Source organism: Rhamphochromis longiceps, linkage group LG9, assembly GCF_057381845.1.
Source record: "Rhamphochromis longiceps isolate RC_006_pf linkage group LG9, R_longiceps_female_GT1.1, whole genome shotgun sequence".
NCBI lineage: Eukaryota > Metazoa > Chordata > Actinopteri > Cichliformes > Cichlidae > Rhamphochromis > Rhamphochromis longiceps.
The window spans coordinates 10872277-10890060 of NC_140565.1; the positions used below are offsets into that span (position 1 = coordinate 10872277).

At 39.3% G+C, this 17784-nt stretch overlaps 1 protein-coding gene across 5 annotated transcripts; it reads left to right on the forward strand.

Annotated features, from left to right (window-relative positions):
• Positions 1-692: 692 nt before the first annotated feature.
• On the forward strand, positions 693-9135 carry LOC146661723 (uncharacterized). 5 transcript variants are annotated; one of them, XM_085418203.1, is made up of 6 exons: positions 699-925; positions 1598-1670; positions 4494-5557; positions 5640-5795; positions 6818-6910; positions 7918-9135. In XM_085418203.1, exons 3-6 carry the CDS (start codon positions 4523-4525, stop codon positions 8233-8235), a joined length of 1602 nt encoding a protein of 533 aa, XP_085274329.1. In that variant the 5' UTR covers positions 699-925; positions 1598-1670; positions 4494-4522; the 3' UTR covers positions 8236-9135. The 5 variants fall into 5 exon arrangements, with proteins under 5 accessions (XP_085274333.1, XP_085274329.1, XP_085274330.1 ...); XM_085418204.1 differs by lacking the exon at positions 699-925 and adding an exon at positions 937-1061; XM_085418205.1 differs by lacking the exon at positions 699-925 and adding an exon at positions 1103-1283.
• The last annotated feature ends 8649 nt before the right edge of the window (positions 9136-17784 follow it).

Here is a 17784-nt window from a genome sequence, read left to right on the forward strand (position 1 = left end):
GTAAGACGACGAGTTTTACTTCTCACTGTCCATGTTATGAATGATTGCGTTTTTATGATGCGTAGTAAAACGACCCCCTCTTCTTCTTCTCTGTGTTGTTCTTGTGTGTGTGTGTGTGTGTGTGTGTGTGTGTGTGTGTGTGTCTTAGAAGTCAAATAATACATTAGCCATACTTAAAAAAAACATCTGAATTTCATTTAGAACTGAGATTCTAAGTTGTAAGAAGAAATCTTATGCACAGCCAGAAACATGTTTCCCCACTTTCACAATGCTGAGGTGCCAAATCCACAACCCCCCAACAAATGGTTTATTACACGCGGGTGTGAAGGGCAAGCTTTACTTACACAGCCTCACACACAGTAGATTTTTAAAGTTTTTTTGGGTACAGTGGTTTAGCCACAGATGCAACATCCACTTTTGATAAAGATCACTCCACCTGTTTATTTCTTAAGAAATTAAGCATCTTTATTAAGCTCTTATTTATACATGTCTACACAATAATAGACACCGTGTGCTCTGAGACGTTATAGTCTTCTACTTCTGCTTCCTATTTTCTATGAGTTTTCTATGAGTCTGTTGTGGCCAGTGCGATCCTCTACACTCAAAAAAATGAACTCAGCCTATCTCTGCTTTTACTAAAGTAGATTTTGTTGTTTGTTCTTAATAAACTCGATTTTGCAAAAATCCTTAAAGTGTTTGTGCAAATTTAATGAAATGTTGTTACTTTTTGTTGTTACACAAAGTCATTGAACTGTGTCAACGTAACATTGTTGAGTAAATTCACAGGTTTGTCCCTCTGCACATACTGCTGCGTGCAGAGCCCGCCTAAATAAGGGCCAATGCGCATGCGCACCACCCTCTTTCTCAAGCTTGCTATTTCTTCGCCATGTGGACTGGTTCAGCCGCATTTTTGTCCAAAAATCAGGTAAGAAGTCATTTTTCTTGTAAAGCCCGTCTACATATATATGTTCACACGTCAGTTAATGTCGCAAGTGCTACTAAGAAAAGAGTACAGGCAGGGTTTTGCCCGGTAAAGGTTTGCTAACGTGGACTTGCTGCACGTGAGTTTCCAAATGATTTTGGAGGGGACTCCATTGCAATAGCAAAGCTCTGTTTTCAGCCCAAATGTAGTGTAGCGCTAGCGTCGGTATGCGTCGGTACGCGTCGGTACAGGCAGCGCATTCGGTCCGGCACGCACTTTCGCGCCAAGTTTATACTCGGACGCCTGACTGCGTTGCACTTTAGCCAACAACAGTGGAGAAGCGCTCCTCGCTAGCAGACAGGTTAGGGTGTATTTTCTGTCTAATATTTCAGCTTACGTTTTGATGTAGCTTGCAGAAAGCATTTAGTAAGCTGGTGTAAGATGAACTGCATTAATGTTGTACAATGTCCATGGGATTTCTCACTCGACTTTTAATGTCAGATTACACACACATTTACACAATATGCAGTGGTGATGATGTAGATCAATAAATTCATTGTTGTAGCATACAATATTAAAAATAAAACTGATTAATATGAAACATTAACAATGTGCAAATTATTTAGTTTTTTCAGGGACAGTGTAATGAAAATGTCTTTTGTGCTTCTCCCCCAGATACGTTGATGTGGCAGTGCAAATTGTGCAAAAAAGTGGTGTCATCACGAGCTCTGTTATTAAAACACTACAGGTTAGTTCATAGTAGACAGCAGTATCCATGTGCCTATTCTGATTGTGTCTGTGTTTTCAAAACATGGAATGCTCTGCATAGCCACTTAAGCAGATCACATACCCAAAGAACTCTAGACAAGTCTGTGAGTTTGGCAACATTTAACTGCCATTTGTGTTCCTGCTGCAACATAGCTTCGGAGCAGGAGTATTTTTCTCACATTAACAACCATCTAAAATGTAACGAGACTGTGCATTGCATGTTTGAGGGTTGTTCTTTCAAAACAAATATCTATGGTACATTCAAGTCTCATCGAAATAGGAAACACAATCCTTATACCTTAAAAGACTTCAAAATCGGTATTGCTAACACTATTGTAGGCCAAACATCAGCTGATGACAGTACAGACACTATTGTAGAAGAGGACATAAGTGCAAATATTGATCACGATACAACTACAAGTGAGACTGAAGATTTGGCAAATGTAATAGAACTTAATTTTGTATCTCTTTTACTTAAGTTGGAAAACTATTTTCATGTTCCCAGCATAGCAATTGACGAGTTGCTTTCAGAATTGCACTACCTGATAAGCTGTGCATCAGTGCCTTTGACAAATCAAGTAATTGTAGACATACTCAAGAATCATAACCTTTGTCTAGACCAGCCTGTTATTGAAGAACTGACAAAGGCAGTTTCTTTTAACCCTTTGTTAAAAGCCATAGAAAAGGACGGCACACTTGCCACTGCCTTCAAACGCAGACAGTATTACAGAAAACATTTTGAAGTAATTGATCCAATTGAATACATTCTCGACTCCCAAAGCAAGAGGACCTTTCAGTATATTCCTATTCTAAAATCATTACAGCAGATATTTAAACAAGAAAACATACTGAACAAATTTGTCACTAGCCACAATCAGAATCCTTTTGTAAATAAGGAAAAGTATACATCATATAAAGATGGTCTACATTTTCAAAATAATGAGTTTTTCTCAGGCGGTGAACTAAGAATCTCTATTTGTCTTTATGTTGATGATTTCGAAATTTGCAATCCATTGGGGACATCACGGAAAAAGCATAAACTTTGCTCAGTTTACTGGATTTTAGGTAACTTGCCACCAGGTAGTCATTCATCCCTCTCTTCTATTTATTTGGCTCTCTTGTGCAAAAGTGAGGACCTTAGGACCTTTGGCTATTCAAAAATATTTGAGCCACTTTTGCAAGACCTTGTCATTTTAGAGCAGCAGGGAGTGTTCATTGACAATTTAGGGGTCAACTTTAAAGGCACTGTCCAATATGTAGTGGCAGACAGCCTCGGAGCTCATGGATTGGCCGGTTTTGTGGAAAGTTTTTCTGGAGATTACTTTTGCAGGTTTTGTACTGCTACACGCTCAGAAATTGAATCAAAAGCTACAAATAGTGACTTTTCTCTGAGAACTGAGGAGCTCCATCGTGTACACATAGCAACTGCACGTGAGACAGGGGTAGCTTGTTGTGGTGTGAAAAGCTCGTGTGTCTTAGCAGACAGTCTGTCTTTCTTCAAGGTCACTACAGGATTCCCCCCTGATCTTGCACATGACCTTTTTGAAGGTATTGTGCCTTTTGAGATAGCTGAGTGCCTTCGAATACTAATAGGCAAGAAGTACATCACTTTTGAAAATCTAAATAGACTTGTTCAGTCATTTCCCTACAAAGGAGGGGATCAGACTAATCGCCCTCAGAAATTGCCTCACAATTTTCTTAGTAAAAAAAACTGTTGGTGGCAATGCACATGAAAATTGGTGTTTACTAAGACTTCTGCCACTTATTATTGGACAACACATACCTGAAAACGAACCAGCTTGGGAACTTCTACTAGATTTGAAGGATATTGTTGAGCTTGTTGTGTGTCCTGTTCATAACAGTGACTCAGTTGCATACCTGGAGAGTAAGATTTTAGACCACCATCAAAGGTACAAAGAAGTATGCCCAGATAGAAGACCATTGCCAAAACATCACTTTCTGGCTCATTATCCCTCAATAATTCGCCATTTTGGTCCACTTGCCTTATTATGGACAATCAGATTCGAGGCAAAGCACACATTTTTTTAAAAAGTTGCTAGACACACAAACTGCTTCAAAAACATAACCCTGTCTTTGTCAACCAAACACCAGCTCATGATTGGCCATTACATGCATTCATCAGGCTGTAGCAAAGCCACTTTTGAGGTTTCACGAGTCTCGGCAGTCCCAGTAGAACTTCTCAAACGTGAAATTGCACATTGTCTTGCTGAAAAGTACCCTGACACAGCTGTAGTTAGCCTTGCCCAGAGTGTGTCTGTTGCAGGCATCTACTACAGGAAGGGCATGTTAATAGTACATGGATCACTGGGGGGTCTGCCAGAGTTTGCTGAAATCCTGCAGATGTGTATTTTGGCAGATTCGTTGGTGTTTATAGTAAAAAAACTGAGCTCGTGGTACACTGAACACTATGGATCCTTCAAAATTGACCCATCTCCAAAGGAAATTTCTCTTGTTGCACATGAGGATCTGGTGGATTGTTATCCACTTTGTGACTACCAAGTCGGAGCTTCTCGCATGGTTACATTAAAGAGATACATACACTGTTCAGGTAATTTTAATGTCCATGTTGCCGATTTAATTTTTGTGCTGTATAGCAGTACTTCTCAAAGTTTGGTTCTTAAAAATAGTTGGACCAGAACTTAAATCTACTCGGATATGTTTCAAGCCTTGTAAAAATACTAGAAAAAAAATTGTGCTGCAAAATTCTGAATACCACTAAAAAAATGTAACATGTACTGAAGTTTGGGAACCACCTGCTCATGTTCTTGCACTTATTTTTTAGAGTAACAGTTGGAGATTGGGACATCAGAAATGACAGCCCCAACAAAGCTTCTGATAATCCTGGGGGAGAACAACGCACTCAAGTTAACCCTTCCTTTGGGGATACCAAAGAATGTTAACGAGCTCAAAGCGGAGATTGAAAATCAGTGCGGAGTTTCTGAACAGTTCAGATTGCAGTACATGGACACAGATTTTAATCAGTTCCTTAACATGACATCCACATTTGATCTAAAAGACATGGACAAAATAAAAGTGATTAAAACAGGTGTTCCAGAAACATCCACTGGTAGTAATGAAAGCAGTGTGTCCTCATTTAACTTGGGTAGCCCCTGCTCTGGCCACAACCCTGATTATGACACAGATATACTGTCATCGCCAGAATCCAGGTCATCAAGCTCCTCGAGCTCAGCAAACTCCACGCTGCGATCAGAAGCCTGGCCACTGGACTTTCGCATACCTGAGTTTAGCTTCGATGTAGAGCTGCAATTGACAAAAGGCAACCAGGAATTCCAAGCCAATGGAACACTTTTAACCCTAAAACCAAAGCTCAAGTCTGACATTTTAGAGAGCTTGTCTTCAGAAATTATGAAGTACAAAGCTTACCCTTCAGACAGCAATCTTAGTGATGTTTGCCAAGCTTTGGTTGTAAAGCATCCATGCTTGAAAGAGAAGGGTTCAGAAACTGGATTTTCTGCATGGAAGATCAGTTTGAAGTATAAAATGTCAAACTATCGTGGAAAACTGAAGAACTTAGGGTGTAGTGAGTTGGTCATCAATTCTCTCAAAAGAAGAGGGAACAGTAATGTGCATCCCAACCAAGTCAAGAAACCCAGGAGAGCAGAGGTGAATTTCTGCCCTGATTATCCAGCTGGAGAAACCCGAGAGAGTCAGGAAGAAGAAAGGTTGGTGCTGCTTTCAGAGTTCAAGAAGAAGAACAACAATGAAACCATCAAAGCAAAAATGGCCCAAACCTTTCCTCACCGGAGGCAAGAAATTCTTCAGGACATGCCCTTCGTAGCTGACTTTAAAAGCCGATGGCCAGCTCTTTTTTTTTCTCCACGTGAGGTAACTGAATCAGTTGATCTGCAAATGCACTCCACATGCAATATTTTAAACCCATCACGCTAAACATTTGTTTATTTTACAGATAAATGCTGAATTCCAGCGCATCACTACGATCCCGCTAACATCCACATTTATGGCACAGCTGGACAACAACACAACCAAACTGACCAAAGTCTTCAGAAACAAGGGAGGAACATCTGGACGCAAGATCACAGAAATCATGGCTGCAATTGATGAGGTTTGGAATTAATTTTTTTCAATGCTTCATTCCCTCTTTTAATACATATGATTTTGTTGTCTCCTTCTATTGTAAGGTAAAGTTTAATGTTGGTATTATGGGATTGTTTATTCTTTGTCCTTTTCATGATAGTGTTGTCACAGTAATAAAGTTTTAAGTTGATTTGGATACTTTATAAAAAAAATTGCCAGAATTAAAAGCTGTTTTTACAGGACAGTAGCGTTTCCAAAACGGGATTTGCCACGGCTCCCTGGGGAGAATTTTGGCATTTACAGTAGAAAAGCTGAAGCTAGAATAAACTGCCATCAGGCACCTTTCAAACCAAGACGGGATAAAGGGAGGTCTCTGAGCTTAGTACTACAACTGTTTTTTCATTTGTCCTTGCAAAACCTCCTGTTCAAGTCCTCCAAACACACCCACGTCACCCTGCTTCTCTTCCAGCGTCACTGGCTGCTGGTCAACTTCAAGGTTCATTTCAAGATCCTGGTTCTGGTCCTTAGGGCCTTACATGGACAAGCACCATCATACAATGGAGATCTTCTCAGTCCCAACACCCCCAGCAGGTCCCTGAGGTCCAGTGATCAAAGCCTGGTAGTGCACAACAGTCTAAAGACCAAAAGTGACAGATCATTGCTGCTGTGGCCCCCAAACTCTGGAACTCTCCTCCTAAGCCTTAGATCAGTGGACTCAGTGGTTTACTTTAAAAAAAAAAATCCTCTGTTCAGGCTGGCTTTGGTGTGACCTCTTGTTCATCCTCTTCCTCACTGGATTCTTCATGCTGCTGTTTTTGGTCGGGTTTCTGTTTTTTTTGGGATCCTGTGGTTACCTTTTTTTGCTCGTCACATTTTTTCAAATGATAATGTTCCTTCTTTCCTTAATTTTTTTTATTTTAAATTTTGTTGTTCTTCTGTAGTGTGTCATGGACTTTTTTTCTCAAAGCATTATATACATTTATTTTGCTGAAGTTAACTGAAAATGTCTTTAAAGTTTAGCTAAGTAAAATTTGCTTTTATGTTTTACAGAACGACACAGTTGCAATGAGAAGAGTGTGTACGCTGAAAGGACTTGCAGTCTACCTCAATGAAGATCCGAACAGCTTGATCAAAGAATATCAGGCAAGTAATCAAATAGAAACAATTTCCAGTAATAAAAATTTAACTGACGGTAATTTTTCCTCACACACATTCATTAGATTATAACAAAAAGTTAAAATTAGAACATTATTGGAGATATAAAAGCACAAGCTTATGCGGGAGTGACCCTTGCCATTACAGTTGGGGTGTAATGTGGGCTGAGTGTACTGTCTTTCTGCTTTGTTGTTCTGCCGTGTACTCAGATGATGGACCAACACCTCTCATCTCGCTCTGAGCTGTCTACTGTTTTGCAGCTTAAAGGGATATTCCACCCCAAAGTGAAAATTGGTCTATTACCATATTACCCAGAGTAAGATAAGTGAGAAAAAATAATTTTGTAACCAGTGCAATAATTCTCCTGATCCGGCAGCAGTCTATTTGCTTTTGCCTAGCATTTAAAAAATGGAGTGAATGGGAACTATAAGCATTTTGGTTGCAAATGACTCTTTAATGGTACGAATTATTCCTGGTGAGCTCAATAATCATGTCGACTTTAAATGAAAAGTAATAAGTAACTTGAAGGATTTGGAGGAGTAGATTTAGACTTGGGAATACATTATGGTTACCACATACAACACTGTAAGCCGCCGCTGCATGGTGCATGGATATTCGAATATGTGTTTATTTATGGAAACCAGAGGCTTTTTCAACCACTGTTGTTGTATCCAAGTGCTATGCCATGGCGGGTTACAGGGTGCTTTGGCGTAACCGTAATGTAGGCCCAAGTCTAAATCGCCTCCTCCTGCAAATCCGTCGTGTTACTTTTTACTTTTCATTTGCAGTCGACATGATTATTGAGCTCACCAGGAACAATGGGTATAAGATCAGAAATGTACTGTGCTGGTTACAAAATGCTTTTTTCTCACTTATCTAACTCTTGGCAATTTATGGTAATAGACAAATTTCCACTTTGGGTGGAATATCCCTTTAATTGATATGAAACCCTGCAACTTGTATTATTATGTTTATTTACTTATTAATTTTTTTAGGATGTGGACTTCCATGAGGCCGAAAGTGAAATGGAGAAGACGCTCATTGGCATCTACGTCATCAAAACAGAAGGAGAGCGTGACCTTGACCCGGCAGAAGACATTGGTATCATAATTGAGGGTGTCGCTGTGCTCAGAGATCTTCCTGATGTTGCCACTGCTGTTGTGTTGTTGTTCGGCCTGATCTACACTTTAAACATGAGCTACCCATCCAACCTCAGGTACACTTTTGAGTTTTTTCAGAAAGTACTGATGGGACTTGATGCTAAGAAGCTATCAAACAAAGTTCAAGTGCTCAGAAACAAACTCCTTGAATAAAGAGGAGGAAGCGGGAGGCCCTTATTGCTTAACTTAGTTTGAATGCTTTACGTTCAGGTATAGTTAAGTTGTTCATAAACACTTTTTTTCATTGTCAGTACTGTTTCTTGGGAACATTCACCAGTTTTAGAGAACAATAATGTTCATTTGCATTTTAGCAAAATACTGTTACTTAAAAAATTGGTGTTGCACTTCTTCTACTGCTACTTGACAACATACAGAAAATGACAGACATTTTAAAAAGTTCTAGCGGTTAGGCCGCTGTGATTTGATATTTCAAAGAATGTGACATTTGGCAGCTGTCTGCAACTTGGGATGTAACCATAACTTGAAAAACTGAGTAGCACTGTTTTACAGTACAGTTTTTGAACAAAACAGCCAATTTTCACTGTTTTAAATGAGTTTAGTTTGCTCTTTCATGCTTATCAGTGTTTGAAAATAATTCCTGAAACGTCCTGTAAAATGTAGGATTTTTTTTGATAATTTGGATGCTTTCTGGACCAGTTGAAAGACAAGTTGGTTAGCACTTCACTGATCTTTGAAGTAAAATATTGTTTTATGCACAAAGTATTTAGTTAAAGTTGTAACAAGTTGTCTGCATTGATTGCACTTTGTGTTAAGCTACGGCTCTACAGTCTTTTCGGTCTGTCAACAAGTATTTAATATGCACTGAATGTGCTTAGTAAAGACAGGACTTTGTTGGATCATTTTTTTTAATCATTTTAGTTTGACGACAAGTTGGTTAGCACTTTATACTGATCTACATTTTCTGCACAAAATATTCACTTGGAATTTGTAACAAGTTGCATTGATTGCACTTTGTGTTAAGCTGTTGTGCTTGGAAAAAAGTATTTTATATGCACTGAATGTGCTTATTAAAGGCAGGATTGTGTTTGATAATTTGGGTGCTGTCTTCATTTCTTCCTAAAAGATCTCCCTAAGATTTACTTAAAAATGTTATGTCAAGTGGTTCCACATAACTGCTTTAAGTAACTTTTAAGAAACTTTGCTATTTTGTATGGAAGTAACCAGTGTAAATGATTTATTTGTAATTGTATTGAATAGAAATTACTTAACAATTTTATATAATTCAAAAGTAACAAAGTTATGTAGCAGCTACATAACAGTTTTACAAAGATACTACCTAACCAGGTTATGTCCTTCTAAAGCAGAAAAGTTATGTACCAGCTAAGTAACAGTATTACAAAGATATTGCCTAAACAAGTTATGTAGGCTTAAAGCAACAAAGATAAGTATCAGCTAAGCATTGCAATTAAGTTACATTTAGCCAATACACTTACGTAAATCTAACTTAACAGTATTGAGTTCAAACTAAGTAACAACATTTCTTAAAAGTTACTTAAAGCAGTTGTGTGGAACCACTTGACATAACTTTTTTAAGTAAATCTAATGTTTTATTTTTTTGAGTGTATGCTGTTGCATGCTGGGGGAGCAGGCTGAGGGTCGCAGATGCCAACAGACTCGATAAACTGATCCGTAAGGCCAGCAATGTTGTGGGGATGGAGCTGGACACCCTCAAGGTGGTGTCGGAGAGGCGGATGCTGTCCAAGATAAAGACAATGTTGGATAACACCTCCCACCCACTCCATGACATGCTGGTCAGTCACAGGAGCACGTTCAGTGAGAGACTGAGATTACCGAAAAGCACCACTGAACGACACAGGAAATCTTTCCTGCCTGTGGCCATCTCCCTGTACAACGCATCCACTTAACACACTGTTTGCTGCTACAGCTACACATGTTTCTTTTCCAGCTATTTATTTATGAGTGACTTATGTATGTATGTATGTATGTATGTATATATATGTATATATTGTACTATTCTTAGTTAGTGTATTGTCTGTCTTGTCTTAATGTTGGTTTATAATGGAGCACTGTAACAAAAAATAATTTCCCCCAGGGATCAATAAAGTATTCTGATTCTGATTCTTCCATCGGTTTGGATTTTTAAACTCCCAACCTTTCAGTTTGTTATGAACGACTTATATTTCTAACATTTTGTGATGTAAAAGTGAACCATGTTTTTTTTTTTTTTTTTTTTTTTTTTTGATGGAAGGACTTAAGACAGGAGTTATTTAAACAATTCTAAATGACAGTGTGATGGCCATAGTACTTTATGTGGGCCAAATGTGTTAAGGATAATGTTTATCAATGTAAAATTGCAAAGAACCTTTGAATAGATTATAACATTTTGTAAACAGTTACCTCAGAAGCTGTATTGGTAGATCTATGTATGTAAGGTAAAACTATCCACAGTACTTCCACTTAAGTAGCTAAACACATAAAGTCACCCTTACCAATAATACGCTGCTCCTTAAAAAAGTAGCACAAACAGACAACTGACTGAGCAATGATAAGTAGAGCTACCCGAGGCCGATACTCAAGCAGAAGAAAATTAAAAGTTGTTGTTTTTGTGGCTCGAAAAATTAAAGAATGTATGTTTAATAATTCAACAAGACCCACACCTTCAACACATGTACATCCAAATTTTGGAACAGGCTCAACATTGCTGTTGTTCAATAGTTTTTATCCGTTTGAAAAAGTCATTTTACGGCTTTAATGTTTCCAGCTGATAAGGAGAATGAGTGCGTTTCAAATGAGCGTCCGAAGGCTTTAAACATCTGCTTAGTCTGTAACGACAGTATCAAACTACAGAGCATTGTTTTTACTAAAATTCAACATTTTCAGATGAAAATTTGGCTACTTTTTTTTTTTACTGTAACACCCACCTCAACGCCGTTGTTAGGATACTCTTGGTGATCACATTTTTTCATATTTATGCTTCTGGCACTGAGGGTATCTAATACGCATGTTGTCGCTGTGTTTTGTACTACCAGCTGTGAGGGCTCTGCTTTTGCTTTGAGCAGTCTGTTTTTATTTTGTCTCGTGAGTGTGTGTTTTTCAAACGAGATCCTCGTCAGTTTGATTTTGTTACCACAAACTTTGTGTGAAGTTCACAACAGAGGTAAAGAGATTTAAACACCCCAGTTTAAGGAGGCAGGCAGGGGTTGGACCACCTGCACAGGACAGGTGAAGCGGAGAGTGTCCGGGGAGATGTGCAGCAGAAGCAGAGGGAACATTTTACTAGATGATAAATGGCAGATTTAGATGATTAAGGATTTGTTGACAAGATTAAAAGACACGTCCGTCAGAGTTCAACAACATTACAGTTTGATTAAATAAAACTTTTTTAAACTACACAAGGGTCATTTTCTCCTCTGATAGTAATCATATTAAACATGTCAAGAAAGAAAGAGTATAAAGAAAATAGTAAATGTGTGTCTAATTAAACTCTTCCTGTGAGCCTTACATCATCCTTTAATATGTTTGGTGTTACAAACTTGAAGAAGCACAGAAAAGATCATCAGACATTAATCTAATCAGTTTTCAGCCTTCATTCGTATTGAAAAGTTGAAATCTTCCCTGCTAGACCCAAGTGCAGCGTTTAACACCGTCGGCCATAACATTTTATTACAGCTATTATTAAATGGAGAGTGCTCTTCACACACTGAGGTTAATTATGAAGCTCCACAGGCTTCTGTGCAAAGACCAGTTCTGTTTACATTATACGTGCTTTAGAAGGCATAGCATAGCACAGGTCAGCTCAGCAACATCTCGACTTTGGCTTGTTTTTTCTGGTTAACGTAATTTAGAATTAAAGTTTAGTGTTCTTAGCATTTAGGATGGCCGTGGCGAGTAACTCAAGTGCTGTAAACATTTCATCAAAAGTTATCTGAGTTGGAAGGGTGGCTGTTAATAAGCCATTCTTAAGGAAGGAGAACAGAGAAAAATAAGGCTGAGGTGTGCCAAATTACACAAGAAATTGACTGGAAAAAGAAATCAGCTGTAATATGTCTTATGGAGTAATGAATCCAAATTTGAAATATGCATGGAAGAGGTCCGAAGAGAGATACAACAGTGAATGTCTATAGCCGTCTTTAACACAGCGTGGATACTCTACCGTGCTTTGAGGCTGGATTTCAGCCAGTGTTGTTGGAGCTCTTATCCAAATTAATCAAATTATGAATGTAGAAAAGTTCCACCAGATTTTGATCGACCATGTAATACCAAGTAATGTCTGATTGGCAGCAACTTTCAGTACGACAATGATCGCAAACATACTGCCATTGTAGTCAAAGTATGCCTGGATGAAACAACGCATCAGTCATGGATTGATCTCTCCAGGGTTCGAACCTCAAGATAATCGAAGCAGTGTGGGATCATCTTGACAGAAAACAAAACAAAAGGCATCCAGCATCCAAAGAAGAGTCTCGGATGTCTTTCAAGAAGCCTGCAGAACTAAGAAATTACAAGAAAGCTTACCTATTAGAGTTTAAGCTGCGTTGAAGAATGAAAGGCAGCTTTAACTGAACAAAAGGGTAAAAAAATCCCACATTGACGGCTAACTCAAGAGACAAAAAGCATTAGAACTCAAGTCATTACCGTACTTAAGGATAAATAAGTTAATTAATTACATTAATGCATAAGCAGAAAATAACCTACAGTAACTGCTTTGCGATATGGAAGTGCAAAAGACAACTGAAAGGGAGGATAGTTTCTATTAAGGGACAGAGGAACGATAAGAAACGATAAGAAATCAAGGAGTGTGGTGTAGATAAGTGAGGAAATCCGATCATTACTACAAATTTAGTTGAAATTTAAATATTTTAACTATGGTGTGTGAGGTGGGCCCCTGGGTGCCTCCTGTGAGGGCTGTCTGTTTTCCACATTCTGCAACGGTAAAATACGACTTAGAGGCGGATATTTGTTTTACCAAATGGACAATTGCTGTTGACAAAACTCGCCTCATGGTTGACTCTGAGAAAAAAACTCTTTCCCACAGAGGGGAATAAACTTATTCGAATATGAGCTTTTTTCCACTAAGGCTTATTTTATGGGGAGATGTACGAAATTATTTACCGGGTTACAAGCAATGATAATATCGGCTGTTGACTCCTCATTTTCATTTTCTGTCTATTGAGAAAACCCAGTGTAAAAGTAGCTAAAAGTAATGAAGAAAAAAACTTTGGTCTGACAAGGAGCAGGCTGCGCAAAACCTACCTTATAGATGTTTTAATAATAATAATATTGTTTTGGGGGGCGCGTTATAGGTTATAAGCATTGAGAAAAAACTGATATCTGATATCTCACTCCTCCTTGACCCGCGGTGTGTGTGTGTGTGTGTGTGTGTGTGTGTGTGTGTGTGTGTGTGTGTGTGTGTGTGAAACAAGATCGCCTGTCACGGCAATTATGGTTTGTTTTTTCAGTCCCTTGTAAAAGGGATTCTCAAAAGGAAAAGTAGTATTCAAAGAAAAGTATTCACTAAGGGATATTTATTCATTTTTACACATACGGGGTAGGCAGCCTGTAGGTTACAAGCGGATAGAAAGTTCTTCTTTTCATCACAAGCTATGGTGTAGCCTAAAAATGCAATTTGTTGCTAGGCAGATCATCTTAAAGGTTTTTTTTACTGCGTCTGTATTATAGGAAAATAAAATACTATTGAAATCTCTACAGGAAGTCACTCTTTATTCCCATTAAGAAATACAGAGAAAATCGTCATAATATTGAAACAGAATTCAGACTATGAGTTTGCGGAAAACTAGCTGCCGCTCTGTCTCTCTATACAGCACAAAATCAGCTGCTGCATCACCGCTGTGCTTCAGGAACCAAACCCCTCCCCTCATGTATATGGAACATGACGCATCAGGTCTGAAAATGACTAGACAATTCCGGAGTATTTCCGGAAGTGTCATAAGGTCCGGATCGAGGCCTTCCTTAGTAAATATGCTGTAATTGAATATGGCATATTCAAAGCCTTCTTCTTTGGGAGAGCAGATCTCATCGGACACAGGAGAGCTGCTGGGCTGCAGAATGAAATCCATCTTGTGTGTCTGAGGCTTAGAAATTGTGAACTCCTCCTCTCTGCTTTTATTCTCCTCCCTCTAAAAACTTTTTTCTTTTTTTTTCCCAACAACAGATGGCGCGCTTCCGGAGGTTTACCCCCCCTCCCTTCTCAGGATGCAATTCGACACGCTTAGCGACAGATGGCGCGCTTCCGGGGTTCGCCCCCCCTTCTCCGGATGTCGGGGGGTTCCCGCCCCCCCCCCTTCTCCGGATGCAATTCGTCACGGTCATTACTCGCTTCCGGGGGGGAGGGGGGAGGTCAAAAGGTCATGATTAGGGCCATCAATCACTTTGGATTAAATTTTGTCATAAACCGTATGGGAGTATCTCTCTATAAGTTATTCCAATGTTCATACATTTGGCAAAGATATGTTTTTTTCCAGATTTAATTTTGAGTACATGTCATTTTTGTTTTTGAATGCTGTGTTTCACTTTAATTTACACTAAAATAAGCCTTTTTCCAAATACCAAAAATTCACTCCTGACTGTTAATAACACCGTGCTTCCCGCTAGATGATAGGACCCACTCACCATGATGGGGTGAACTCCACATGGGCATCAAAAAATCCTGTCACCTCAGCAGTGGCTACCTTCCAACCCTCGATCCTGGCCCTGATCAATCCCTCTCTCTTTTGGTTCCTTACAATCTTCACCAGGCCGGGATAGCGTTTGTTCACATACTCCTCCAGTGGACCTTTCAGTTGCTCTACAGTTCAGAAAATGAAGATAACACATCAAACAAAACAAGTCAGAAATGCTTATAAAGACTGATCTTTAGTTGATCTTTGAATCTGCAGTTTAGCTTATAATCTGCACATCTATCCTTGAACAGTCTGCCAGCTGGAGTTTTCCAGTATTTGATCTGATGTCAGGACTAATAAAGCCTGAAAAGAATATATCACCATTGCAGCTAAGTTGGCGAGTTTAAGAAGAATCCCTACATGCTAAAGAAAGTGCTTGTATTTTTTTCTTAGCTTCTCTAACATCAGATCCATTGCAGCCCTCTTTACTGAAGAAAGGAGGAAAAAAAGAAAAATGCTGTTCCAGAGTCCCCTCTGGCAGCAACAATCAAAGCCTGACACATTATGCCTAGCTTGCATAATTATTTTCATGCAATCACAATAATTGGAATTCATGTCGATAAATATGAAAGGACAGCAGAGTGAGCTTAAGCAACCATTCCCAGTATGACAACTCTTTTGTCTCACTTCTCTCACTGGCAGCCTGCACTCCTTTATAAACCTCACATCAAGCCTTAGTATTGGTTGTGTGAAACAACATGATAAGAACACAAAGGGCAACCCACTAAGCACTAAATGGTAAATGGCCTGCATTTGTATAGCGCTTTTCTAGTCCCTAAGGACCCCAAAGCGCTTCACACTACATAATAAGTATTTGGTCAATAACAAAAATACAACTCAATACTTTGTAACATAACCTTTGTTGGCAATAACAGAGGTCAAACGTTTACTATAGGTCTTTACCAGGTTTGCACACACAGTAGCTGGTATTTTGGCCCATTCCTCCATGCAGATCTTCTCGAGAGCAGTGATGTTTTGGGGCTGTCGCCGAGCAACACGGACTTTCAACTCCCGCCACAGATTTTCTATGGGGTTGAGGTCTGGAGACTGGCTAGGCCACTCCAGGACTTTCAAATGCTTCTTACGGAGCCACTCCTTTGTTGCCCGGGTGGTGTGTTTTGGATCATTGTCATGTTGGAAGACCCAGCCTCGTTTCATCTTCAAAGTTCTCACTGATGGAAGGAGGTTTTGGCTCAAAATCTCACGATACATGGCCCCATTCATTCTGTCCTTAACACGGATCAGTCGTCCTGTCCCCTTGGCAGAAAAACAGCCCCATAGCATGATGTTTCCACCCCCATGCTTCACAGTAGGTATGGTGTTCTTGGGATGCAACTCAGTATTCTTCTTCCTCCAAACACAACGAGTTGAGTTTATACCAAAAAGTTCTACTTTGGTTTCATCTGACCACATGACATTCTCCCAATCCTCTGCTGTATCATCCATGTGCTCTCTGGCAAACTTCAGACGGGCCTGGACATGCACTGGCTTCAGCAGCGGAACACGTCTGGCACTGCGGGATTTGATTCCCTGCCGTTGTAGTGTGTTACTGATGGTGACCTTTGTTACTTTGGTCCCAGCTCTCTGCAGGTCATTCACCAGGTCCCCCCGTGTGGTTCTGGGATCTTTGCTCACCGTTCTCATGATCATTTTGACCCCACGGGATGAGATCTTGCGTGGAGCCCCAGATCGAGGGAGATTATCAGTGGTCTTGTATGTCTTCCATTTTCTGATGATTGCTCCCACAGTTGATTTTTGCACACCAAGCAAATACTTATTTTCCACCCTGATTTACGAATAAATTCTTTACAAATCCAACCATGTGAATTCATGGATTTTTTTTTCACATTCTGTCTCTCACAGTTGAAGTGTACCTCTGGTGCAAATTACTGACCTCTGTCATCATTTTAGGTGGAGGAACTTGCACAATCGGTGGTTGACTAAATACTTTTTTGCCCCACTGTACCTATGAAAATATACTCACTGTATATATATATATAATCAAAGCATTTCTTTAGCAAAGTGCACATACTAGCCCTTTTTAAGTTCATTGACATATGTGCACTCAAACAGGCCCAATGAGATTGAGGGTTATACCCCAATTATTTGTGTTAGGTTTGTAAGCTTTTCCAAATGAATACAGAAAATCAGCAAAACCACCATAAAGAAAGCTTATTTAAATAAAGCTGATATTGGGAGAACAAAGCCCAAGGGGTGGAAAATGAGTAAAAAACCTGTGAAGCAGAGAATAACATGAGGGACTGTTGCAGAGCGCATGAGTGAAACAAGCTCACAGATGAGCTGACAAAGATTGGCAGAAATCACTTTAGAGCAGCCGGGTAATAAGGAACAGGTGAACATAGAGTGGAGCAGATAATTACGAGCAAAAACCCAAACAAATACTTTCAGACAATCCTAAAGCTCTTATTTAGTTGCATAGAGCCATGTGTGAACATTTTGTCTTTACATTTTGCTTCCAAGGAACCGAACTGTCTTTTAATTCTGTAATTTATTTCACGTTCTTCAGGCTTTCTGAAGCTCCTTCAAATTTTTCTTTGGACATCATTTTATTATAATTTTCAGTGCAGTCCTTTATTTGTTTGTTCCTATGAATCATTCACACATAATAAAGGCACCTAACTCAAGGGACAAATTCGTTACTGGCACATTACCAGCAGCTTGTCACAAATACACAATTTGTTTCCTGCACAAAAAATGACAACGATAACACACCAGCAAGGTGATTACCAAAGAGCTATTAGCCAAAAACTTGACATATGTCAAGAAACTAAACAAGTAGAGGACAAAAGAACTGGCAGCTTAAATAAAAACATCTACAGCAGACGAACAGAATTTGAAAGTTGTGTCCTTAAGAAATAACACAAAACTGACACACAACCTGAGAGATGCATCTGGCATCTTATGTTTGCAAGTTTCAGTAAACTGCTGCATCTATTTCCCATTTTCCTAGCAAAATACAAAGACATGATGGCTTATTAGCTCATCCTATCCTAAATAACCACTAATGTATGCCAACTAT

Coding starts and splice junctions, on each gene's coding strand:
- LOC146661723 (XM_085418203.1), top strand. CDS start 4,523: ATGACAGCCCCAACAAAGCTTCTGATAATCCTGGGGGAGAACAACGCA. Junction 5,558..5,639: donor TTTTTTTTTCTCCACGTGAG/GTAACTGAATCA, acceptor TTTATTTTACAG/ATAAATGCTGAATTCCAGCG. Junction 5,796..6,817: donor TCATGGCTGCAATTGATGAG/GTTTGGAATTAA, acceptor TATGTTTTACAG/AACGACACAGTTGCAATGAG.